Source organism: Nyctereutes procyonoides, unplaced genomic scaffold, assembly GCF_905146905.1.
Source record: "Nyctereutes procyonoides isolate TBG_1078 unplaced genomic scaffold, NYPRO_anot_genome, whole genome shotgun sequence".
NCBI classification, from domain to species: domain Eukaryota; kingdom Metazoa; phylum Chordata; class Mammalia; order Carnivora; family Canidae; genus Nyctereutes; species Nyctereutes procyonoides.
This window is the reverse complement of record NW_026575125.1, coordinates 108,138,808-108,164,902: the sequence shown is the minus strand read 5'-3', so window position 1 is coordinate 108,164,902 and position 26,095 is coordinate 108,138,808. Positions and strand designations below refer to the sequence as shown.

The 26,095-nt window shown below is 48.4% G+C and overlaps 1 protein-coding gene and 1 non-coding gene across 2 annotated transcripts; both read left to right on the top strand.

The window, feature by feature from the left end:
• The first annotated feature begins 12,941 nt into the window (after positions 1-12,941).
• On the top strand, positions 12,942-13,014 carry TRNAK-CUU (transfer RNA lysine (anticodon CUU)). Its single transcript has one exon. It is a non-coding gene; the product is annotated as a tRNA-Lys (tRNA).
• An 11,410-nt stretch (positions 13,015-24,424) lies between these two features.
• SOX3 (SRY-box transcription factor 3) lies at positions 24,425-25,762 on the top strand. The gene has a single exon (XM_055337347.1). It carries the CDS (start codon positions 24,425-24,427, stop codon positions 25,760-25,762), a length of 1,338 nt encoding a protein of 445 aa, XP_055193322.1.
• The last annotated feature ends 333 nt before the right edge of the window (positions 25,763-26,095 follow it).

Sequence of the window (26,095 nt, the reverse complement as noted above, 5' to 3'; positions counted from 1 at the left end):
TCACTATCCTCTGATGTGTAAAATAGTCTGATATTTGTCACCACTTAGCTAAACTTACAAGCAGAAATTACAGCTAGACAGTCTTCCTCTTTTTTTTTGCAGTTCAAAAAGGGAAAAATATTGTTATTCTGAAGTGTAGCCTTTTGGAAAATTGACTTATGCATATTTTGCCTAAAACAACCTGAGATGCCTCAGTCATCTTGAAGAGGTGTATTTTCAAGTGACACAATGCTATACATAATTGTGTAAATAATATGCATATTATAGAAGGAAAATGCATTAAAGACTGCTTATCCTTAATGAACAGAGGAGAGAAACACAGAAATCGCTCATCTTGAAAATTCTAATACAAATTTTTAAATAATTTAAATTCATTAAAACATTTTCTATTTCAATTCACAAGTTCTTCAGAGAAGAGCTTAAAGATGTTCCTGTAATTATTGTAACAGGAAGGGGTTTGAGCCATTAAAATAATCTTTGGCAATTCAGTGTGATTCTCCTTATTTACGCAGCACTCTTCTGAGTGTGCCCAAGTCCCCTTTTGCCTTCGCTGAAATGGTCACTTCTAAGCGCTGTGTCACAAAGAGGTTCAAATTCCAAAATCAATCAAGTCATTTTGCCAAAGAAGGATTTACAATCGAGTAATCTGTAATCATATAGATGTCTTATGATAATTATCTTCTTCTCGAGCATTATTTGTGACCAGGAGTGTTGTAAGGGGGGGAGGGGTGGATATGGCTCGTGGCATTTCATTAGGATGAGACTGAGAAATCCCAAGCATTTTATTTTTATATTAAATCCCATTTTTGTGTATGCCCTACTCACATACCACCGTGCAAACCTAACAACTGGACATAGCTCTTGACAAATCACAGTTTAAATATTCATTTTGAGTATGCATAAAAATTATAATAAGAAGATGGGCAATTTTCTCAACAGGCCTATCATAATCATGAGAACTGATTATTCGTGGTAGGGGATACAGGATGAACAGGTGTTTGGGCTCAAGAGAATACATTAATTTCTCCAGTTTCAACAACTGGGATCTCGACTGAAGATGACGGAAGTTTTTCCATTGCGTGTATATTTGGGGGACGCAGGCAGGAGCACACTGGGGTAAACCGGGGTTGCTCTGAAGCAACTACATACGTGGGTTTGCATCTGCTTCAGAATGTGTTAACCTTTGCTTATTTTTTACTCAGGGATCAGTGAGTGGTAAATCTCTAGTCAAGCTCTACATCTCCCACACCGAGGATGATCGCCAGACTGCAAGCGCCACAGTAAAGGCTCTAACCCTCCCTCCTGGCAGCTGACATAAGCCCGCAAGGGCTGGAGAGAAATCTGAAAGAAAATGGCCTCAGCCGCAAGGAATGTGAAGGATTAGGATGTTTAATGACTTAGAAGTTGAGTGATATTGACAATTCTCCCAGTGTTTAATCAAACATTTAAGACAAGTTGAAGAGTCAGAGAGTAGTTGCAGGACAATAAAAGCAAACAAACTGCCTTGTCCAGACAAGTCAATTTCTGCTAAAGTGACAGCGTTTCTGAAAAAAAGTTTCCCTGTTTCTCCAACCCCACAGCTACAGCAGTTGAGTAGATTCAGTGGCCCCTCTGACAAACAGCCATGTGCTCAAATGCACATCGGTCCAAGCTGGTCTCTTGCCCAGTTTTGATAATAAGTGAACTAAGCCTGAGTGCCAATAATAAAGATATATTCTCATCTTTTGGTTCTGGTGTGCACTAACTATGAAGGCAGGCTTATTTAGATTTCTATAGTGTCTCCTTTGCGATTCCCCCGTATACATCCTTGGATGCTCACAGGATAAGCACAGTTAATAAAATTCGATTGTGTAATATGTCATGAAAACAAGAGTGAATGATTTTTCCTGTATCAAGCAAGCACTTCTTTCGGTAGAAGCCTCATCTCTTTAGTAATCCTACAGATCCATAGCTAGTAGAAATTCTGCCCCATTGGCGAAACCACAGGACACAAAACTAGAAACATTTTTTTTTTCAAAGAGGGCTTCCTCAAAGGTCTTCGTGGCGAGTGGGGCAGGTAAAACCCGGGGTGAGCAAACTAGAATTTGCATGTCAATAGATGGGTTTAACATACATTAACACATTGGTGCAGAACAACCATTGTTTATGTGTTAATGAAGACATTTTCCTAATGATAGGTATGCATTTTTGCATATCTCTCACATCTAAAGTTTGCAGAAAATCTGACTCGGGGGGTGGGGAATAAAACAGTCATTTCCCTGGATAAATCAGAAGTTATCATCAAGGTGGCCAAAGCAGAATAAATAAAGCAGCACATTAATAACTAGAGATCACTAGATTAATGCTGCATATTAATAACTAAAATGTCACTCTAAATCAATCAGAATTAGAAAAAAACCTATTTTCTTCTCCTGTGGCGTGAAATCATGGCTGCAAATGTTGAAGAGATTTGTCCTTCTCAGCACAAGGCTGTAGATTCAAACATGAGCTTATTAGCAAGTTAGACAGGTGAAGACACCATCACATCCAGTGACTTGGCTTCCTGGCAAGGTATGGGGTTGGGGGAGATGGGGATGAGGGGTCGGTAAATAAATTCTTAAGGGAAAGTATCTCAGAGCCTTGAGCTTTTACTCCAGAAACACTAGTTTCTCCAAGGCCACGTTCAACCCTTTCCTAAAGTATCATCCTAAAAACCCTTTAAGACGTTCTTTCAAAGACAAGCTGCCCCTTCTCAGTTCAGGCCTAGTAATTAATAGAGAAGGACCACATTCCAGGAAGTGAGAAATACTTCCCCTCAAAAGTCAACTAGAAGGCTTGGAAGTAGAATCTCTGAATGCCTTGGCCCATGTTCTCCTCTCTCCTCATGACATACTTCTCCATTCCCCTTTCACTCAGCTCTTCAGGTACAGATCATCTCCCAGGCACTGTGCTGGGAAATGGGTGGCACTCTGTGGTCAAGATTTTTTTTTTAAAGATTTTATTTATTCATGAGAGACACAGAGAGGGAGAGAGGAAGAGAGGCAGAGACATAGGCAGAGGGAGAAGCAGGCTCCATGCAGGGAGCCTGATGTGGGACTCGATCCTGGGACTCCAGGATCATGCCCTGGGCCGAAGGCAGGTGCTAAACCGCTGAGCCACCCAGGGATCCCTGTGGTCAAGATTTTCCTCTATGTCTCCGCTTGAAACCCGCCCCCCCCCCTTAAATTTCTTCCCTTCCTTCCTCAAATCTGAATAAACATCTGTTCACTGCTGCACTCTAAGGCACTGAGAACACAGACAGGCCATGCCCTCAAGAGGCTCACATTCCCTTGTGGGAGTGGGAATATAAATATGTAACAGGCAATGGCATCACACTGTGGTCAGGGCTCTCACTGAGGTCAACACAAAATGCTTTAACTGTCATGGGGGGGGGGGGAAGGTGGGGGGGGAGCCACTAACATCACTCCAGGAACAAGGAACTCAGCACAGTTTTTCTCAGGGTAACATACTGCTTTAAGGTAGCTAAAATGTTCTCTCTCTCAAAGTTTAAAGGCCTCTGAATTATATATACTGGTGAAAAGGAGGGGGGGTATTCACTCAGTGAGGTGGAGGGGGCAAGTAGAAAATGGTGTGAAACAGGTAGAAAGGCACTCACCCACCTACTTCCAAACTCCTTGAAAGTGTCAACATGATGGCTGGGGCTTACCAAGGAAACTGACTTTTGCCAAACAAGAAGACAGGGTGTCTGTCTCTTTTGTTTAGACTGTTTGTATAGTGCTTAACACAGTATTTCTTACTTTAAAATGGTATCCAAACAATTGTTGTTTTGCAGTGGAATCCCTTTGCCTCCCACCCAAACAAAAGCTTCTACAGAATCCTGAGGATAAAAGAACCAAGCAGAGCTGTTCCTGCTGAAGACCTGGAGCAAAGGCATTCCCTGGGGCCACTCCAAAGTTATCTGCAGGCTCTACAGACTGCACGACGGAATTTCTGTCCCCTGCCGTCTCCCCCACTAGACTGTGAGACCCACAAAAACAGCAACTGTATCTTTTGTACATTCCTATTTCCAGAAACTACCACGCTGCCTGGTGAATGATGTGAACTGAACTGAAAAGGAATGCAAGGGAAGGAGAAATAAATGATGTGTGCCAGAGAGATGCAAGATGTGTCAGTGGAGACAAGAGGGGTAAGTGACTCATAGTTGGATGTGGTAACCAAAGGAATAAAACCGTTGGCATACAAAATGAATAACGTTTGTCCCAAGTAACTTGAAACACTGTGCAGAGAAAAGCAAGCAATTAGGAAAATCTATAATTAAAGCAACGTGACATACAGGTTATACACAGAACCCACCAAACATAGAACCATGCCAGGGGATCCGGGATGGCTGCCTGGATGGAGGAGTTAAAGCTGGAACTAAAACAGAAAGGTCTGGTCACATAACTTAGAGGGAAGAAGGGAAAGGCAGGCTGGGTATCAAATCAAGAAGACCCTCACATGCCATGTTCAAGAGTCTCACTTTATTCTACAGTAGGTAGATAGCCCCTGAGTAATTCAAAACAGGTAAATAAGAGGGCTAAATTGGATATTAGAAAGAAGTAGAATTAAGAAGCTCTTTTTAATAAACCAGTAAAGAGGTGGTAAAAGCAGTGGCTTTGGGTACAGAAAGGAGACCGTGGATTTAAGAGCTATAAATTGGAAGAGCAGAACTGGCAGGGTTTAATAGCCTACTCTCTGGTTATTTTTGGTTTCTCCAGCCGAAAGCAAAGCGTCATTTCTAGCTGGATCTCCACAACGGCAACAACCAGACACTTTGTGAGCTGTAGCACCTGAAAGGAAGGAGGGGAGGAGGGAGGGAGGGAGGCCTGGGGAATGGAGGATGGGAGGAATGGAGAGGCAACTGGGTCCTTCTCCTAACTGAACCCAGGTCAGTGTGGCCTGGAAGCATGAGCAGGACTTCTCATCTGCCCATCTTCCCAATTCTACATTTTCCAAGTCCCTCATGCTCATCTCCTCTTAGCTGATTAGCTACTTGCTATGCAATCTAGAGGCTGAGGCTTTTCTTTCTTAGGGCTTCCAACTTGGACATGATGCTACACTTGTTATTAACTTAGTAGTTATAATGGAAAAAGGCTAAAAGGTTCAACCATTCATTTAATTTCCTTAATACTGCTCCTCTCTATTGAAGGGGCACATGACTTCACCTCACAAAACTGAGGGTTTCTGGGACGCCTGGGTGGTTCAGTGGTTGAGCATCAGCCTTCAATTCAGGGTGTGATCCTGGGATCCTGGGATCGAGTCCCGCATTGGGCTCCCCATGGGGAGCCTGCTTCTCCCTCTGCCTGTGTCTCTGCCTCTCTCTGTGTGTCTCTCATGAATAAATAAAATCTTTACAAAAAAACAAAGATTTAAAACAAAACAAAAAAACAGCCATATCTTGAATCCACTGGAGACTTCTGATAAAGCAATGGCACCAAAGGCAATGGAAGGAGGACACTGCCAGAACTTGGTAAACAGCTTACCCTACCAATTTGAAAGACATTAATAGTCCCCATCAAAGCCATTTTCTTCCACTTTTGCTTTTCACAAAGAAGGGCTTCCTTTATGAGACTTGCTGCCTACATTCTAAGTGTTGTCCATCTGAGAATATATGCCTACATTATTGAGTTATTATAGGAATTAAATGATATTCTATGTAAATAATGCTTAAAACACAGTAGACATGCCACAATAATAGCTATTATTATTATTATCATCAGCATTTATTAATTTAGTCAAGCAAGCATCCAATGAACATGACTTTTTCAAAGATTTTATTTATTTATTTATTTATTTATTTATTTATTTATTTATTTATTAGAGAGAGAGAGAGCCTACACAAGAAGGGCGGGGAGGTGGCTAGGCTGAGGGAGAAGCAGGCTCCCTGCTGAGCAGGGAGCCCCATGTGGGGCTTAATCCCAGGGTCCTGGGATCATGACCTGAACTGAAGGCAGATGCTTAACTGACTGAGTGACCCAGGCACTCTTTTTTAAAAATACTTTATTTATGATTGATTGATTTTTTAAGTTTTTTAATTCCAGTATAGTTGACACACATTGTTGTATTAGTTTCAAGTGTGCAATATAGTGATTCAACATTTCTATATGTTACTCAAGGCTCACCATAAGTGTGCTCTTTAATACCCATTGCCTAGTCCACCCATTCCCCCCATCCGCCAGAATGACTGATTGACTGAATGAAATAAGTTTCTTAAAGTGAGAGGATCCTACAAAAAGATGCAGACAATTTTGGCAGTTTTAAACTTGCCTAAAGGTATAAGTCTTGAACATTTGTTTAGGCCTTTACCATTTACAAAGTCCTTTTACATAACTTTTTTTTTCCATTTAAATTGTAAACTGCTCTCCACACCCAGCACACCCAACCCCCTTCACCCTGCCCTATTTTTTTCCATAGCATTTATCAACTTCTCTTATACTACACATTTAACTTTCTCATATTTCACTATTTATTGCCTCTCCCCCACCACATACACACCAACAGAATGTAAGCTCACAAAGAGCAGACTTGTTTTGCTCCCTGATGTATTCTAAGTGCCTAGAAGAGTGTCTTGTATACAGCAATAACACAGAGTGACGGAAGGAAGGAAGGAAGGAAGGAAGGAAGGAAGGAAGGAAGGCTCTACAGCTAATTGGTTAGTGGGACCACACAATTAGGTTCAAAGATCACTTACTCTGGGGAAAAATGTTAAAGCTGGGTTGATTGTGGGGGAGTACAAAATAAAAAAACTAAGGAGGCAAGGGGGTCTGGGGGGGGAGTGAAAGTGGGAGGTAACTCCTCCCTGCACTGGCCCAAGGCTAAATGGGCTGAAATGCCTGCAGGAATCTCTGCTTTGGAATGTAGCTTCATTGAAACATTAAAAAAAAAAAAAAACCCACACAATTCTTCATTTACAGATAGTTTTTTAGAATTAACAAAAAGATCTCCATTATCACTTGATTAACACAACCATCTGAGAAGGCAATGTTCATCCTCCTTTCACAGATGAGCACACAGAAGCTCACAGAAGGGAAGTAACTTGCCCCAGGTACACTGGGCCCAACACCACACCAGTGCTCAAACTCCAGTCTCTGGCTTTTGGGGGCAGTACCTCACAGCTTCTTCACGTTGCCTCTGTTGTGCATTCATACTTACCAAGGCATTTCATTTTTTATTAATATGTAAAAAAAATGAAAAAAGCCCAAATTTCTCCATTACAATGAATAATTTATTTTGAACCTCACCATAATGATTGTTCTCCTGTATTGTTGACATGTTGTATGCAAATCCTATCTAAGGCTGGCAGGCTGGGAACAGCTTTCCTAGAGCCCTAATGCACAGAGCATAAAGCCAAAGTCCTCAGTTTGGCTTTCCAGGTCCTCCACAATTTAGCCCCAACTTTCACCTCCCAGCATGGTGCCTTCTAGCTCTTAGCCACACTGACCTTACTGTTTCCCAAATATGCCTTCCACTATCCCAACCAGGGGCCTTTGTACTAGTTGCTTCTTCATCAGGGATACTTGACATCTGTGCCTTTCAAAGCATGGCTCACAAGTCAGAACCCACCCTCTCCAAGAATCCTTTCTAAAACATCCCAGACAAAATGGCTTGCTCCCTCTGTCCCCTCTAGTCCTACAGCACCTGATACCTTTGCAAATGCCCTCAGGAGAGGCTGGCTTTTGTTTGTTACTCTTCTAACACACTGAGCTCCCGGAGAGCAGCATCTGTCTCCCCTACACTTTCCAAGGCAGAGAATAACTGATTTTTAAAGATGAACATTTGACAAAACTAGTATCAGCTTAGCTGCTTGACTTAATAGAACTGTAAATGGCTGGGAAATCAATTATTTCCTTCCTACCATAATAAAAGTTTATGATGTTAGATAATGCTTCTTATCTCTGCCTGAACCTTGTGTATACCTCCTCAAAAGTAAGGAGTAACTTACTAAAATAAGGACAAAAGGCAACCACAAAGTCTGTTAAAATGGGATCTGCTTTCTCATTTACAGAGTTCCTCCTGGAGGCCACCCACTATAACTGCCTCTTTTCAGAGAATACCATTACATATTTTAAAAACTTAATTGAAATCCCAAAACCAAATAGAAATTATGTTAGGTGAGAGATAGTAAAGCTGTAATGAGATAGACTGAAGGAGAACCCAGGTTGTATAGGCTGAGGGTCACTAAGAGAAAGGAGAGAGCCAAAGATCACAATGAACCAACGAATGAGCAAACGAACAAACAAAACAAATAGATCACTTGCATTTTACAGTTGGAGAAACTGAGACCCAGGATCAGGAAGTGATTTCCCCTAAGGTCATGCTTGAGCTAATAAGAAACAATTTAACAACCAAAATGATCGGGACACCTGGGTGGCTCAGCGGTTGGGCTTGGGCGTCTGCCTTTGGCTCCAGGCATGGTCCCAGGGTCCTGGGGTCCCGGGGTCCCGGATCGGGTCCCACGTTGGGCTCCCTGCATGGAGCCTGCATCTCCCTCTACCTGTGTCTGCCTCTCTTTCTGGGTCTCTCATGAACAAATAAATAAAATCTTTAAAAAACCAAAAACAACCAAAATGATCTACTGAGAACATACCAGGAGTTTTCACAGGCCTCATCAGGCATCTTACCTCATCACTGTGAATTCCTTGAGGGCAGGGACCTTCTTCCTTTCTGGTTTCTTCAGCACCAGCCCAGAGCTGGGTGCATGGGAGGGGCTTAATCAGTGTGTGACAGCTGGAAGTGATTAGGACCATCCATGGTAGACACTGAAATGGGTTTTCATAGAGCCAAATAACATTTGGATCCTGCCCACAAGGAACTCTCAGCTCAGTAAGAAGTAGCTGGTCATCCAGGAAGCAGGTCTGGCATGGCTTGTGGGGCTAGGAAAGCATGAGACATGAAGGCATATTCAGGAATGTAATGCTGATTGGCCACAGGCTTCCTGCTAACCTTAACTCCCCTAGCTGTATGCATTGGGTGCCGTGGCCACTCTACTGATTCTATCCATGGAGGTGGTGGGGAAGGGGACAAGGGGCTCATATGGCTGTACGTCCCATGTTCCCTTTGCTGAACTATATGCCTCAGCATCTGTGGGGAGAAAGAGGATCCTTCCCTTTGTTACAAAAGCATTCTTGAGGGGATCCCTGGGTGGCTCAGCAGTTTAGCACCTGCCTTCGGCCCTGGTCATGCTCCTGGAGACCTGGGATCCAGTCCCATGTCAGGCTCCCTGCCTGGAGCCTGCTTCTCCCTCTGCCTGTGTCTCTGCCTCTCTCTCTCTCTCTCTCTCTCTCTCTCTCTCTCTGTCTCTCACGAATAAATAAAAAAATAAATAAAACCATGCTCTCACTCTACCATCCTTAAAAAAAAAAAAAAAAAGCATTCTCGGTTCACCAAGCCGTGCACCTAAGCAGCTGTTTGCACTGAGGAAGTGCCTTGCTCCTCATTTGCGTGGTGGAAATTACATGGTATAATTGGTGGCACTGATGTTTTGGGTCTCAGAATGACTAGAACAGTGGATACCAGTGTGCATTGGAACTTCTTAAACCTGGCGCTGTCATCCTGAGCCTGTCCTCAAACTTGCAGCCCTAAGGATGTTTTGGGACTATAGGGAAGAGGTGTTCACTCTGTGCTGATAACAGCAGGAATGTCAAAACTGGTGATGAGAACTAGGGAGAGTGCCCGCAGTAATCTCCACAGACTCAGGTATTTCTCTCCTCGAACTTCATATTAGTGCTGAGAGTCAAGAACAGGCCCTAATTAAATTGGAGGGAAAATATTCTGAGTTCAAGTTTTACTTAATATGTCATTTAAATTGTATGAGTCTCAGTTTTCTTTTTTTTTAAGATTTTAATTATTTATTCATGAGAGATACAGAGATAGAGGAGGCAGAGACACAGGCAGAGGGAGAAGCAGGCTCCATGCAGGGAGCCCGATATGGGACTCTGGGACTCGATACCGGGTCTCCAGGATCACACCCTGGGCTGAAGGCGGCGCTAAACCGCTGAGCCACCCGGGCTGCCCTGAGTCTCAGTTTTCAAATCTGTAAAGTAGAGCTCCCGGGGGGTGTGTGTGTGTGTGTGTGTGTGTGTGTGTGTGGTATCCCTTAGCTTGAATGCTGTGGCCTCCCATGGTAGAGGATCACGTTGAACGAATGCTTCTCAGTTTGTTATAAGCCTTTGATCAATCATCAGAATCTTCGAATGATTGTCTTTGCTAATTTTGACTCGTTTAATATTTGCCACTCCAGAAGACAGACTTCTTCAAGCTGTTCCCAAAGTCGCTAAATCTCTCTGAAGTTTTTAGCAGGGGAGTGACATGGTTAGATTTGTGGATTGGAAAGCTCCTTCTGGCTGTTGAATTTAACTCCCTGAGTGAGTGGATAAAATCAGTAGAGTGGCCACGGCACCCAATGCATACAGCTAGGGGAGTTAAGGTTAGCAGGAAGCCTGTGGCCAATCAGCATTACATTCCTGAATATGCCTTCATGTCTCATGCTTTCCTAGCCCCACAAGCCATGCCAGACCTGCTTCCTGGATGACCAGCTACTTCTTACTGAGCTGAGAGTTCCTTGTGGGCAGGATCCAAATGTTATTTGGCTCTATGAAAACCCATTTCAGTGTCTACCATGGATGGTCCTAATCACTTCCAGCTGTCACACACTGATTAAGCCCCTCCCATGCACCCAGCTCTGGGCTGGTGCTGAAGAAACGAGAAAGGAAGAAGGTCCCTGCCCTCAAGGAATTCACAGTGATGAGGTAAGATGGACAGATAAACAGAAGGCGATTAAACTGTATGGAGCTCTGAGAGAATAAACACATGGGTGGTCCGTCCGGGAGCATCATGGAAAGTCACCTAACCCAGGCTGGAGTATTGGGGCTGGAGGAAGAATCTGGAAAGATGTTATGGAGAATGGGACTGGAGCTGAATCTTGAAGACTGAGTAGCATCTGGTCATATAATGGAAGGAAGAGGGGTTGTTAGGGAAGGAGCTCCAAGTAGAGGAGGCAAATGTGTAAAGACAAAGGCAAAGAGCAGAACTTGAGGGACGCCTGGGTGGCTCAGGGGTTGAAGGTCTGCCTTTGGCTAAGGTTGTGATCACGGGGTCCTGGGATCAAGTCCCACACTGGGCTCCCATCAAGGAGCCTGCTTCTCCCTCTGCCTGTGTCTCTGCCTCTCTTTCTGTGTCTCTCATGAATAAATAAATAAAAGCTTTAAAAAAAAAAGCAGAACTTGATCAAGAACACTAAGGAAGCAATTCCTCACAGTGCATTAGAGGCAAGGTGAGATAGGAGGAAAAAACAGTGAGGCTAAAGAGATAAGAAAGGGGCAGTCACGTGATCCCTGAATTCTTACTCTTCCTGAAATCCCCACAAAGCCCATGTAAGATGCAGAGTATGCAGCGGCCAATGCCTGATTGCTCTGGGCCACCTTTCAATCCCCCTACTCTACAAACCTGTCTTAGGCAGCTCAGGCTGCCATAACAAAATACTATAGACTGGGTGGCTTAAATGACAGACACCTATTTCTCATGGTTCTGGAGACTGGGAAGTCGAAGATCAGGGTGCCAGCATGGTCGGGTTCTGGTGACAGCCCTCTTCCTGGTTGCAGACTGCTGACTTGTCCTTGTATCTGCACTTGGGAGAGAGCAAGCTAGCTCTCTGGCCTCTTCTTATGAAGGCACTAATCCCATTCCCATGAGGGCTCCATCCTCATGAACTAATTACCTTCCAAAGGCCCTACCTCCAAATACCATCACAGTGGGGGTCAGGCTTCAACATATGAATTTGAGAGGAATAAAAACATTGCATATGTACTGCAACCCCTGAGGCTTTCCTCCTGCCCCATCCCACAGCAGACTGGAATGCCTTTACTTGTAGATAAAGATCTGGAATCTAGCTTTCCTAGCTTGGTTCTACTTCTACAAGGTTTTGCTTGCTGCCAGAGGTGGTGGAGCTGATAACTTTCACTATTCCATCTAGGAGAATAGCCATTTCTGAAGAAAATCAAGGACTATTGTATATATAGACCACATCTTCTTTACCCATTCATCTGTTGAAGGACATCGTGGCTCCTTCCACAGTTTGGCTATTTTGGACATTGCTGCTATAAGATTTGGGATGCAGGTGTTCTGCCATTTCACTGCATCTGTATCTTTGGGATAAGTACCCAGTAGTGCAATTGCTGGGTCGTAGGGTAGCTCTATTTTTAAATTCTTGAGGAACCTCCACACTGTTTTCCAGAGTGGCTGTACCAATTTGCATTCCCACCAATAGTGCAAGAGGGTTTCCCCCTTCTCCACATCCTCTCCAACATTTGTTGTTTCCTGCCTTGTTAATTTTCGCCGTTCTCACTGGTGTGAGGTGGTATCTCATTGTGGTTTTGATTTGTATTTCCCTGATGGTAAGTGATGTGGATATATACAATGGAATATTATTCAGCCATCAGAAAGGATGAATACCCACCATTTGCTTCGACGTGGATGGAACTGGAGGGTACTATGCTGAGTGAAGTAAGTCAATCAGAGGACAAACATTATATGGTTTCACTCATACGTGGAATATAAGAATTAGTGAAAGGGATTATAAGGGAAAGGAGGGGAACTGAGTGGGAAAATTAGAGAAGAAGATAAACCATGAGAGACTCCTAACTCTGGGCAACAAACAAAGGGGTCCAGAAGGGGAGGTGGGTAGGGGGATGGGGTAACTGGGTGATGGGCGCTGAGGAGAGCACTTGATGGGATGAGCAAATACTATATATGGGTGTTAATCCTGTATATGGGCAAATCGAACTTAAATAAAAACAAGTGTAAAAAAAAAAAGAAAATCAAGGAGTTTTCAGTTTACAGAGTGTTAAAAATGGCATATGAGAACTTTTGGAATCTTCAAAATCTTACAAGGGAAAGGGCCTTTAGAAAGCATCTAGTCCAGAGATACCTGGCTGGCTTAGTTGGTAGAGCATGTGACTCTTGATCTCAGGGTCATGAGTTCAAGCCCCATGTTGGGCATGGAGACTACTTTAGAAAAAAAGGAAGCATCTAATCCAAACCCCTCATTCCACTCACGGAGAAAAAGTAAGATACAGAGAGAGGAAGGGGCTTTGTCCAAAATCACGCAACAAGGGAACCAGGCCCTCCTTGGTCAGTGCAGAGGAAAGAATCCCTCATTTGGAGAGAGATCAAATCTTCAAGTTTGTCACTGTGTGTGTCACCTTAGACAGCTGGTAGGATTAAACAGACACAATAACATCTATAAAGGTTGTGTACAGTGTCAGCCTATAGTAAGTTTCAATAAATGGTCACCATCATTACAATTTCCTGGGACCTTTGGCAAACCCATCTTTGCATGTGTATGACATAAGCCAAGATATTTTTTTTAAAGATTTTATTTATTTATTTATGAGAGACACACACACACACACAGAGGCAGAGACATAGGCAGAGGGAGAAGCAGTCTCCTTGCGGGGAGCCCGACGTGGGACTGGATCCCGGGTCTCCAGGATCAGGCCCTGGGCTGAAGGCAGCGCCAAACCGCTGAGCCACCCGGGCTGCCCCAAGCCAAGAGATTAACTTGAACACTGGGAAAAGTGAGATGTCACTGCTGGTGACATCAGTCATCAAACTGCTTTGCTATGACTTTCAATGTGAGGTCCACCTGTAGGGCTGATGAACAAAATATGAGATTCTTCTAACTTCTAAGAATGAAAGGAAATAAGCATTGCCATGAGACAGTGTGCACTGTCTGAGAAGCTCATGCTAGCATATTGGTTTACCTATTTAATCCTGAATCTGATTCAGTGTCGATTTTAATGTCTCTAATTAGTGCATCTTGGGAACTGGTAATGTCTCTCTCCAGCCCTCCCCTGGGGAAACAACCTAGATGTAGGGTCCCTCCTCATTCTTTCTCTGCCATTTGTCACTGTTTATTAAGACATCTGGCCATCATTAGGGACTTTACTTAAATATAAGAGGAAATAATAAATAACATGTTTCTCAATACAATAACAATAACACTGTATGCTGTGCAATCCAATACCATCGCTACCAAAGTATAAGCAAATTGTACTTTGGTGGAAAGACAAATGGACATGGGTCAAGAGGAATCCTTTCCTTGTATGATTTTGCCAACAAGATCCACCATTTTGGACAAGTCCATTGATCCTTCTAAGACTATTTCCTTGTCTTGTACATTTTAAATAAGTTTGCCCACATCTGTGCTGCATGGCTCACGAGGTTGCTATGATGATGATGAGAATCTAAGGTTTACTGAGTCCCATGACTATGTACCAGACACTGAAATCAATATATATTTACATAATCTCGTTTATTTTCCACAATCAATTCAAGGGGTAAGTATCATCAATTCCTATTTTTATAGATGAAACTGAAGCTCAAAGAAGCTTAACTTCTATTAGGGGCCAGGGACAGGATTCAAACCCAGCTCTGGGCTCCTAACCATTCCTCTGTGCTGCACTTTTATCGCTACCTGTCAGAGCCCTACCTAGTCTCTCAGCTAGAATTTTACTAGGAATCAACCAAGTCTTATGCTGGATCTTTCTTCAAATCCAACAGTACGGACTAACCGCAGAATTAGTCTTAATCTGAACTGAAGTCTCTAGTTTACTTACTTATTTTTTTAAAGATTCTATTTATTTATTCATGAGAGACACACAGAGAGAGACAGAGACATAGGCAGAAGGAAAAGCAGGCTCCATGCAGGGAGCCCGCCCGATGTGGGACTTGATCCCGCACCCGGGGATCACGACCTGAGCGGAAGGCAGATGCTCAACTGCTGAGCCACCCAGGCGTCCCTCTAGTTTTACTTATTTAAAAATGACTTTTGTAGGGGCACTTGGGTGTCTCAGTCAGGTAAGCATCTGCCTTCTGCTCAGGTCACAGTCCCAGAGTCCTGGGATAGAGCCCAGCACTGGGCTCCCTGCTCTGTGGGGAGTCTGCTTCTCCCTAACTCTCTGCCTCTGCCTTTCCCTCTGCCTCTCCCCTGGCTTTTGCACGCAAGCTCTCTCTCTCTCACTCACTCACTCTCTATCAAACAGATAAATAAAACCTCTAAAAAATAAAAATTAAATTAAATGGTTTTCGAATTCTCTAAGTCTTTTTAGAAGTCATTATGAGAATGGATAAGACTTTAATCTCTGCAGGTGATAAGTACTACTATTCATTTTTTTTTAATTTGGCTTGGACAATTGTGCCTATTTCTGAGACCTTGGAAAAAATATAAAAGCCATGAAATCTGAACAAGACTTCTCTCCTAATACAACACGACTCCTGATGCAATCTATAGAAAGAATACACGTTCCGTTGAACTTGCAAAGAAAAAAAAATTAAAACATTTTAAGCAAAAATAAAAGATTTAAGATCCATATAACACTAATTGTATATTTTTAACAGCAAGTATGTCTCTATTATAAAGGATATTTTATGGTATCTCAGAATTAAAACACAAGAGGCCCCTCTGTCACAAACCAAAGCCCCCATCATCTCAGTGAGTGCTCTCTAGAGAGCCTTGACAGGAACAATCTCAAGTGACAGTGCCAAATGTGGGAGACCATGATGCAGAATTGGAACCATGGAGTAATTAGTTCATTTTTTTTCTTTCATTCAAAAAGGACTTTCTCAAGGACTATGATTCATTCCACAAACATCTGTGCAAAGCCATGTAAGGGGTAAGAAAAGTGGCATGGTTCCCTCTCCCTCCACACTAGAGGAATTTTCAATCCTGTTTCAGGGGAATAAGAAAGCCTAGCTGAAAAACAAGACAACTCTTAATTGCGCTTGCTCTGTGCTAAAACCAGTGCCAGGTGCTTTCAACTGTATTATCTCATTGAATCTCCACCCAAACTCAGTGAAAAAGGCCTGACTGCCCACCCCTTTAGAATGAGAAAACTGAGGTTCATGGAGATTAGTAAACTTGTCCACTATAGTTAATAACACTGTATAGCATATTTGAAAATTGCTAAGAGAGTAGATCTTAAAAGTCCTCATCACAAGAAAAAAAGATGTATAACTATGTGTGGTGATGGATGTTAACTAGATTCATCATGGCGATCATTTTGCAATATAAACAAAAACCGAATCATTATGCTATAGACATGAAACTAATATAATGTTATATGTCGATCATACCCCAATTAAAAAAAAAAAACTTGCCCAAACCATACAGACAGTATAAACAGGCTCTATTTCATATCAACATCCTGAGAAAAGTTTCTTTATATTCTTGTCCTGAACATATTGTCCCCCTCCAAAGTTGCGGTTAAAGCTTCAGGTATCTTTGCTGCCAGTTATGGTACTCCCTCAGATTTCAATCCAACTGCCCAGAACATAACATACTTGATTACTCCTTCCGAAATGAAAGCTAAATGCTGTAATACATAAAACCAGACCCAACAAAATACTCATGCAGCCCTCAGTCTAGACAACTTCCAGGTTATTGATATGCAACCACACATTGCTGACCTCTGCTACTAAACCTCACCTTTTGAAGGTGGCAATTTCCCCCAGCTTCTGTAAAATTCTTTCCGAAAACAGGCACTATTCACATGCAACAGATAAGAGGAACAGTCTCACACTTGCATTGTCAGACTTTAGCCTCTATTGTAGGAACCCACAGGTAGAGAGAATCAAGAGATTTCATTGCCAAGAAAGAGTCCCTTCTTCAGGCTGCCAAGGATGTAGCAAGTCTGTGCTCTTTGGCAAAAATGCTTTTGGTAAGTCTTCTGACATCCCTCTGAACAAAGCAGCAGAAAAAGTTAATGCTCAAAAGCAAAAGGCAAATAACACTAATGTACTCGATATCAAAAAATTATGGTAGGAAGCCGTCAAACGGAAGCAACATCAACAAGGAACTTATGCAGAAAACGGGCATAAGAACCATTTTGGTAACATTTTTTTTTTGTAATTGCTCTATAGAAATTCTTTGAATAGCCATCCTAGTGGCTCTACTCTTGTCCATTCCTTCCTTCTATGCTGGCAGACTATCTCTAAGTGGTTTAAAGGATAAAAGGAATGACATTCCTCAGAGATAAGTCCAGTTATTGTGTTATTTTATGTAAGTGATTTTATAGTCATGTAAAAATATTTTTTTTATTTTATAGTGAATGAATCAATTATCTTTAATTGAACTTTTCAAAATGATTCTAAGTCCTCTTATGAGCACAACTCTAAACAGTATGTTCCCAGGCCAACCCTATAGGATTCCACTATTGTTTAATTCTCCAAGGAATTTACATAGAGGTTTATAAAGATCAGACACACAAATACTCTAATTTGAAAAGAAGCAAAGCCTTCCCAGCGGCCTGTAACTCTATTTTGATGTTTCTAGAACATGCATCCAAAAGCTTAGTAAGACTCTCTGGTCTTACTGCCAAATATTTTCCTCATATTATTACTGCATGTACGTTGAAGGTTTTATTTTGCAGCAAACCCTACAAACGAGATTTTTTTTTTCTTTTTGCAGGCCAGATAATTTCACCAACTGATGAAGACTTTTGTAATTATTTAAATGAAATTATATCTAATGACACCAAACCAATGGGGTTAGGAAATTTCAAAATCCATATTTTTAAAAAACAAAGATGTATAAACCAAATCGTGGTCTAAAAGGCACAGAAAAATTATCTGGAGATGGATTTAGCTCTGTGAACAATTAGAAACAATACTGAAAGCTGCTCATTTATGTCCCTCCCCTGTCATCACCTCGTCTGGGTTTTTCAATAATGGACTAAGAAATATAGGGGAAAAAAACAAAGCAGGGTTTTCAATATGGTTTTTCTTTGGGGAACAATAAAAACATTAAACTTTATACATTTAAGTGTCTGTGCACCGAATGGTAGCCTTTTCATGGGAGTCCAGCTTGGGTTTTGTCTGGGTGGGGAAGGGGGAGGGAGTCTGTGAATACCCTCAGAGTCATTTAAAATATATAGTATTAGCTAATTGATGAGAGGACTAAAAACAATAGTAAGTAGGCAGCCTGGCTGTGTGCCAGGAGCAAAGCTTTATGTTGAAAGCGAGTTTACATTAGAGGCCTGTTTTTCCCCTTTCCTTATATGAAATGAACAGCTGTAATTGAAAAGCAAGGAGCTCTATGGTTTATAGAAATAGGTGTTGTGAAGAGCCTTGGCCGTCTAATTTTCTTCCTATTGCAGGGCAGGCTTCCATTGTCTGTTTTTTAGAGCTAATTTCTTTTCTGATCAAAAGGCCCACGTCGTTGAAAAGGTAGTAATGACTATTCATTTGGCTGAAGCCTCCATTCTCCAGACTGCAAGCTTTATTTAGAAATGGCTATTTCTTTCTAAAAGGAAAAGCTCATTTATGTCCTCTATAATGTCAATTAAAGTAGAATATATTTTAATTATTTATCCTGAGGAGAAACCTTTTAGGAACTTAATTTAGTATGCCTATGCTATGCAGACACTACAATATGTGAATGTGGAATGATATCTAGGCACATGGGTTTTATTTTATTTTACCACTAATGAATAGTTTATTTGCAACTAATTAACAAGTTAAATCGGCACAATTAGTGTCGGATTTCTTTAATAATATAACTCATAAAGGGATAGCCATTGGAACTAGAAAATAAGGTTGGTTGTTGGCTTTGTAAAGAAACCATTCCACAAAAGGGGCAGTTTTTTCCCATTAGAAAGGGTTATTGGGACGTTCTTCCCGTTGCTTTTTCGCGTGAAAGCTGGGCTGTGCTGGGGGAGGAAATATGTTCAGAAGCAAGGGGAGACGGTGTTAATTACACAAACATCACGTTGGAAAAGCCTCGGGGTCGTAACCCAGCGACGCTTTCCGGAGACAAATGGAATTGGGGTGACGGCGGCCTGGGCGCCCAAGCCTCCCGACAGACCTCGCTCGGTCGCCCCGTCTGGCCGCGGGCCCGCGCGGAAACGGGTCGGCCTGAGGACAGGCGACCTCCATACCTGGCAAGCGGCGGCGCGCTAGCTGTCCCCGGGCCGCGTCCTCCGCCCGGCTCTCCGTCGCGAGCAGCGGCCCCGGAGCCTCGAACAGCCGCCGCTCTGAGACGGCGGCGCCGGGGGCACGCGGGGGCCCGGCGGGGCGCCGCTCGGCTGGCGCGGCTCGCGCCGGGGGAACGCGCGTGGCCCCTGCGAGCGGGGCGCGCCACGCCGGCGACCCCGTGGAGGCCGGGCCGGCCGCCGAGGGCCTCGCGAGGGCGGCTCCCGCGCGGCGCACAGTAGGTGCGCGACGGAGGTCGAGCGAGAGGAGGAGAGGTGGCGGCCCGAAGAGCGGGCCGAGGAGAGGACGGAAATTGCGCGCATCGAAGTCCGCAGCTCTCCAGTCTCTCCGAAGAAAATGCGAAAGGAGAAAAGAAAGAAAGAAAAAGAGAAAAAAGGGGGGAGGGGAGAACGGCTGGATGCCGCCTCGAGATCTAAAATGTTCTCCAGAATGCTCTCCCGTGCCCCCAGCCCGCCATCGTCCTGCGCCCCCAGCGGTCGGGGCCGATGCTCGCGCCGGGAGGTCCCGGGGGGCGACGGGCGCCCTTCCCCGGGAGCGCTGCCAGGCCTGGTGGACCCGCGCGCCCCGCTGGCGGAATGAGCGCGTGGAGTTCCTCGGCCAACCTTGCGCGCGGATAACGATTTTTAGCTGGTTTCCCCCGCCCTGGCTTCCGGCAGGCCGCCTCGCCGCTGTAGAGGGGAAGGAAGCGGGAAAGGAGACAGGCCCAGTGGGAGGGCAGGCCTGGCCGTAGGGTGCCGGGCTCCCGGAGGCCGCGCGGCGGGGGTACGGTGGTCCCGCGGCTGGAGGGGCCGAGCGCTCTCGGAGAGGTGGGGGGGCGCGGGGGGGGCGGCAAAGACGTCGACTGCAGTGACCCGGAAGACCCTCTGGAAGCGGGACCCCGTTCCCGGGCAGGGCCTTCCTTCCTCTTGGGGGGACGGCAGCCTTCAGGCTGTAAGGTCGGAGAGAGGGCGCTGAAGGCAAAGGTTGTCAAAGTCCTTGTAGTTGCTTCCGCACCTAAGGAAAGGACAGCTGGTCATCATGTTCACACCCTGCGAGGGTGCAAGGGGTCTTTGCACCTGGGGCGCCAACGGGTGGGCCAGGAGGAGTCCCGGTGTGTCTATAAAGTACAGCTCAACGAACCGAGTGAAGCAAATTCGGAAACTCGCTTTTAAAAAGTTCACCCTCCCTCCCCAAAATAGCTACACCAAAGAGCAACAGAATACGGTTGTACTGCACCCAGGAGACATTTTCGTACCTCCAGGACCATGTCGCCACACACCTCGGTACCTCCCAATAAAACCTTTCCTTAGAGAGCATCAACTAGGTTATTGTTTGCAACCTACTCACCAGCCTAGAATCTTCAGTTCCTTCCCAGACCTGTATGAACAAGTGTTTCATTGGAAGCTGCGGAGCAGGGAGTGCAGTACTGCGGTTGGCGGAGGAGGAACCAACGGAATGCTTTGAGAACTAGAAGGTGCTGGAGAGGTCTCTTCCATCTCCTTGGAGTGCCGGTGACCTTTTCCGACCTTTTATAAGAGATGGTTCTACGACACATCCCAGCCTCTGCTTTCTTGATCAAGGCCCTCAATCTGGTCTAAATACACAATCTTGGCTAGGAGCCAGAGTAAATAGTCAAGGGATGTTCTGAAGGAAGAAAGAGGATAAGCAAACCTTTTTCTTTTCTTTTCTTTCCTTTTTTTTTTTTTTTTCTGGAAAGCTAAGCGTGTCTAAGGGTCAGCGGAATAAGTTTTTCTGCACTTGCTCGAAACCGGACCACTCCCTGGGCTCTGCTGCACTTGAAAAAAGGCGATTGATAGCTCGACCCTTATTGCCAGGCCACGGCCCTCCAGAGCGGGTACCGGACACACCCCCACCCCTTCCCGAGATGTATGCATAGGGCATCTCTTCCAAGAGTTGGGTCCTGATTGAGCCAGAGACCCGGAAAAAGGTCCCCGAGGAGCTGAGAAGGAATCAACGCTTCCCCCCGCCCCACCCCCGCGAGTGATGGGACAGCCCCGCTCCTACTCCACCCCACCGGGAGCTCTAGGGCCCAACTGCTCAAGTATGCTTTGCAGGCAGGAGGCCCTCGGGACACCTGATTTCTGCCAAGGCTCAAAACCAGAAGACGGGCAGTATGAGCGCACTCTGCACCCGGGCCCGCCAGGCCATGACGCTAGAGCCCGGTCCCCCGAGTGTTGTGATAACCAGCCCTCTAAGGATAAGCACCACCTCTGCCCGGCCGCAAAATCGGCTGCCTCTCCTTCAAGGGTTGGGGCGACCTCGAAGCCCTGGAGGGCGGGAAGGGGCGCCTCTAGGTGAAGTTTCCAACCGAAGCCAACAAACGGCGCTGTTGCCACGCCCTGGGTCTTGGGAGCCCCAGCCCCAGGCCCAGTCGGAGGGAGCCTGAGCTCTCTTGGGAGGGCAGGGGGAGTGGGGAGGGGGTGCTTGGCCCGGTTCCCAGCCCGCCATCCGGGGCTCTGTGTGCCGCCACGGGTTCCCGGAGGCCCCAGAGGGCAAGAGAGCTGCCGAACGCGCTCTCTTCTCCGGAAGAGGTTGGAAAGAACTGGCCCTGGATCCCGCTGTGTCCCTTGCTTTCCTCGTCCCGTGCAGAGTTCAAGTCAGAGACACAGATTCCGGCTCCGCTGGCCCTGCCTCCCCGCGGCCCCCGCCTGAATGGAGGCCCCCTGGGCCCAGTACCTGCCGCGACACCCCTCCCGACCCCCGGCAGGCTCGCGCCGCCCGGCGGGGGCCTGCGCCTGCACCGCTAGCGGGCCAGGAGGACGGGTTTCCCTCCAGCCTTCTCCCCGCCTCCCCCCGCCTGCAGTGGTAACCTCGGCCGACTACCGAAGTGGTAGGGTGCGTTGAGGACGTTTCCTCGGAACTGTTTTGAAGGAAATCCGGCTTGACTCCTGCTTGGGGCTGTGCAGACCACCCCAGAGCCACCAGGCACAGAGACCGTTTCATCACGGCCTCCGAGGGAAGGCAGGACTGTGGGAGAAAATGTCCAGGCACAATACTGGCCGAGGGACGCCTGCTTGTAACGTGAAAATGAGCTCACCTAAGTCGTGGGCTAGTCGTGATCAAATGACAAACAGCTGGGGGCAGTGACCAGCCCCCTAGATCATCTGCTGCGGGGAGGAGTACAGACCCATGCACCGCATCCCTGGTCCTGGGAAATATGCAGCCCAGGCGCTGTCACCACAACGGCTTACTTGGGTCCTAAAACTTGGAAAGAATCCTGACATCTGTCAGGCTACTGGACGCCAGGCCGCGCGTCGGTTGGGTAGTTTCCTAAAACGCGCTTCACTTAGCAACAGCCTCGGAGGCCCAGAGAACCCGAGAGGGCATCTGGGGAAGGCGGCAGGCAGGCAGGGTTACCTCACATTGACTGATTTGGGAGAAGGTGGGTTTGCCTGGGAAAAATGGACTTTGTCAGCTAGTTTCGCCAAAAAACAAGTGCAGGTGGAGATCGCCAAATCATTCCGTTTCCTAAGACACGTCTTCCAGTCTGTGTCAGCTTAAGTGTGCACACTCGTGCGCGCGCCCACGCGTGCGCGCACGCGCCCACACATACGGCACATACACAGAACCATTCCAGATAGTTTACTTTAAAAACCCTAAATCGTACATCCATTGCAACGACTGCAGCCCCTGACTGCGGACATTTGCTTCCTTCCGGCCAGAAAAGCAAGAGAACGTAGCCCAGGTGGAACCCAAGCTTAAGGGGCTGGTTTAGAGACCCCAAATTTCCAGGAGATGATGCCGGCTGGGAGCCAGGATCCTAGTGCCAGCCTCCGTCCATCCCAGAGGGGGCTAGCCTGCTCTACGCCACCCCCTTCCCAAGTCACAAAGGCGTACTTTTAAATTCGTGCAGTAAAGGGGGGAGGGGAGGTCCCAGCGTGCAGGTGCCCCAGGATCGCCTTGGTTTTGCATTAGCGCTAAAAACCTGGGGGTCTGTAATTTTTTCCCACACTTAGGATTTACGCTTTTCTTTTGGTTCTCCATCTTTCCACGAGGCTGGGGGTAGGGGACCACACTGCGCGGACACCCTAGTTCAGTCTCTGACACTTCTGCCTGGCTGGCTACTCCTTCCCACCCTCGCCTCCGGGAGTTTCAAACGCTGTGCCACTCGCTTAGACTGGCGAAGGCGATTGTCCGGGTTCCCTCTCCCCGCAGCCGGGGTTCCCGAGACACTAGCCTTTGGCAGACAGCGTGACATGCGAATGGGTGTCCCGCTCCGAGTCTCGAGGCTCTGGCCAGGATGGCTGTAAAACAAAAAAGGAGAGGGACGGAATCCGTTAGCAGAGCCTGCTCCCCGGGGAGGCGGCGCGGCTGCGCAGCGAGAGCAGCGCTCAGTGGTCCCGGCAGGTGCGCGGCCAGTGGAGGGGGCCCTGCGGTCCGCCCCGAGGACGGCCTCGGCTCCTCTCCGGCCACCGTCCCCCCCCCTCCCCAACCTCCAAGAAACTTTTCTTTCACTTGGAGAGGCTCCGTGTTGCCATGAAAACGGATTTTCCAAGGGGCCCGACCCTCCCCCTCAGGGGCATCGGACTGGAAAAACCGAAATGGCCAGAGAGCAGAGACAAAAAGGGGCCGCCAAGCGGGGGCCTGGAGCGAGAGAGCCGAGGCCGGCTCACCCCCTCCGCCCCCCACACACTCCCCGCACCACCGCGTGTGAGCGCCTCCGCACGGCTCGGGCAGCGGGCAGCGGACTGCTCGCCTTCGCTCCAGCCAGCGGAGAGCCTCACAGCCCCCGTGCGCGCCGCGGTTCCGGGGCCTGTCTCCGGGGCCCGGGGCCCCGACCCCGGCTCGGTCCTGGCGCCCCGGCCCGCGGCTTGCTGGGACGGGGGCCGACTCCAGGGAGGGCTTCGCGGAGCCGCAACCCGGGACGCCTCCGTTGCGTCCCGAGTCCCCCAGCTCGCCTGGGTAACTGGCGATGCCGCTGGCCCTAGCGCTGGCAGCAGAAGCGGTCGGAGGACGTCCGCGCAGACAGCGGGATGCTTTGCAGGGTGGCCCCGGGGCCAGGCACCGCTCAGTCCTGGTGCGGCTGCAAAGTTGTTTTCTGAACCCCGTGGGCGCCTCCTCCCCCCCGGCCCTGCTCGCGCGCCCCCTCCCCCCTCGGTCACCTCCTCGAGTTTCGTTCTTTCAAACTTTTTGAGACCCTAATTGGTGGTCTCTGAGCGGCTCTCCAGGACTCCCGCCTCCTGAATAACTCTCATCACGTCACCGGGCCCAAGAGGGGCGTGGGGGTGAACGAAAGGGCTCCCCGAACTTTTTTTTTCCAGTGGGGCCGAACGGGGACTCCGTGATGATTGGCCAGGGCGCATCACTGTGAGCCTGTCAATCACGGGGCCTCCCGGTGGCGAGGGGCGGACCGAGTCCCAACCCCGGGGGATCCGAGCAGGTATATAAGGGACCCGGCGAGCGCCCGGCCAGACTGCGAATGCGGCCAGCTCGAGACGTCGCATCAGGTGCGAGTAGCCTGCGGGTTCCCGGCGACTTGGCGCGGAGCACTTTGGCCAGCCTGCCCTTCCCGCCTGACCCGCTGGCCCACCGGCCCCCGAGCGCCCCTCCGACGGAGTCCCCAGGCCTTTTCACCGTGGCCGCTCCAGCCCCGGGAGCGCCTTCTCCTCCCGCCACTCTGGCGCACCTTCTTCCCGCCCCGGCCATGTACAGCCTGCTGGAGACCGAGCTCAAGAACCCGGTGGGGCCACCCACCCCAGCGGCGGGCGCAGGCGGCCCCGCAGCCGCCGGCGGCGCAGGCAAGAGCAGCGCGACCGCAGCCGGCGGCGCGACCGCAGGCGGCGGCAACGGCGGGGGCTCGAGCGGCGGGGGCGGGGGCAGCGACCAGGACCGCGTGAAGCGACCCATGAACGCCTTCATGGTGTGGTCCCGGGGGCAGCGGCGCAAGATGGCCCTGGAGAACCCCAAGATGCACAACTCCGAGATCAGCAAGCGCTTGGGCGCCGACTGGAAACTGCTGACCGACGCCGAGAAGCGGCCGTTCATCGACGAGGCCAAGCGACTGCGCGCCGTACACATGAAAGAGTACCCGGACTACAAGTACCGGCCGCGCCGCAAGACCAAGACGCTGCTCAAGAAGGACAAGTACTCGCTGCCCGGAGGCCTGCTGCCCCCGGGCGCCGCCGCCGCCGCGGCCGCCGCGGCCGCCGCCGCCGCCGCCAGCAGCCCGGTGGGCGTGGGCCAGCGCCTGGACACGTACACACACGTGAACGGCTGGGCCAACGGCGCGTACTCGCTGGTGCAGGAGCAGCTGGGCTACGCGCAGCCCGCCACCATGAGCAGCCCGCCGCCGCCGCCCGCGCTGCCGCAGATGCACCGCTACGACATGGCCGGCCTGCAGTACAGCCCCATGATGCCGCCCGGCGCCCAGAGCTACATGAACGCCGCCGCCGCCGCCGCCGCCGCCTCGGGCTACGGGGGGATGGCGCCCTCGGCCGCCGCCGCCGCCGCCGCCGCCTACGGGCAGCAGCCCGCCACCGCCGCCGCCGCGGCCGCCGCCGCCGCCGCCATGAGCCTGGGCCCCATGGGCACGGTGGTGAAGACCGAACCCAGCTCGCCGCCGCCCGCCATCACATCGCACTCGCAGCGCGCGTGCCTCGGCGACCTGCGCGACATGATCAGCATGTACCTGCCACCCGGCGGGGACGCGGCCGACGCCGCCTCGCCGCTGCCCGGCGGCCGCCTGCACAGCGTACACCAGCACTACCAGGGCGCGGGGACTGCCGTCAACGGAACCGTGCCGCTGACCCACATCTGAGCGCCCGCCTGCGCGCGCCGCCCCTCCGCCCCCATCCCGCCCCGCACCCCCAAGTTGGGACGCCTTGTTGTTTAGCTTTGCTTGCCTGAGACTGTTGCCTTGTACCGATGATGGGGAGGACAGAAAGTTTTGCTGTAGCTGTCGGGTTTTGTACAAAAGCAAAAAGAAGTCCGGAGCAGCGGAAATGGGACTTTCTAGAGCTCGCCTACCCCCTCGCCGCTGCCCCTCCCTCCCCTTTTGTAGGCTGGGAATCGCTGTGATGTTTGCAAAGAAAAAGCAGCCCCCCTCCTCCTCCTCCTCCTCCTGGGTTCCTGGGTTTTTCTGTTGCATTTG

Excerpts from the sequence above, each read along its gene's own strand:
- SOX3 (XM_055337347.1), top strand. The coding sequence starts at position 24,425 with ATGCGGCCAGCTCGAGACGTCGCATCAGGTGCGAGTAGCCTGCGGGTT.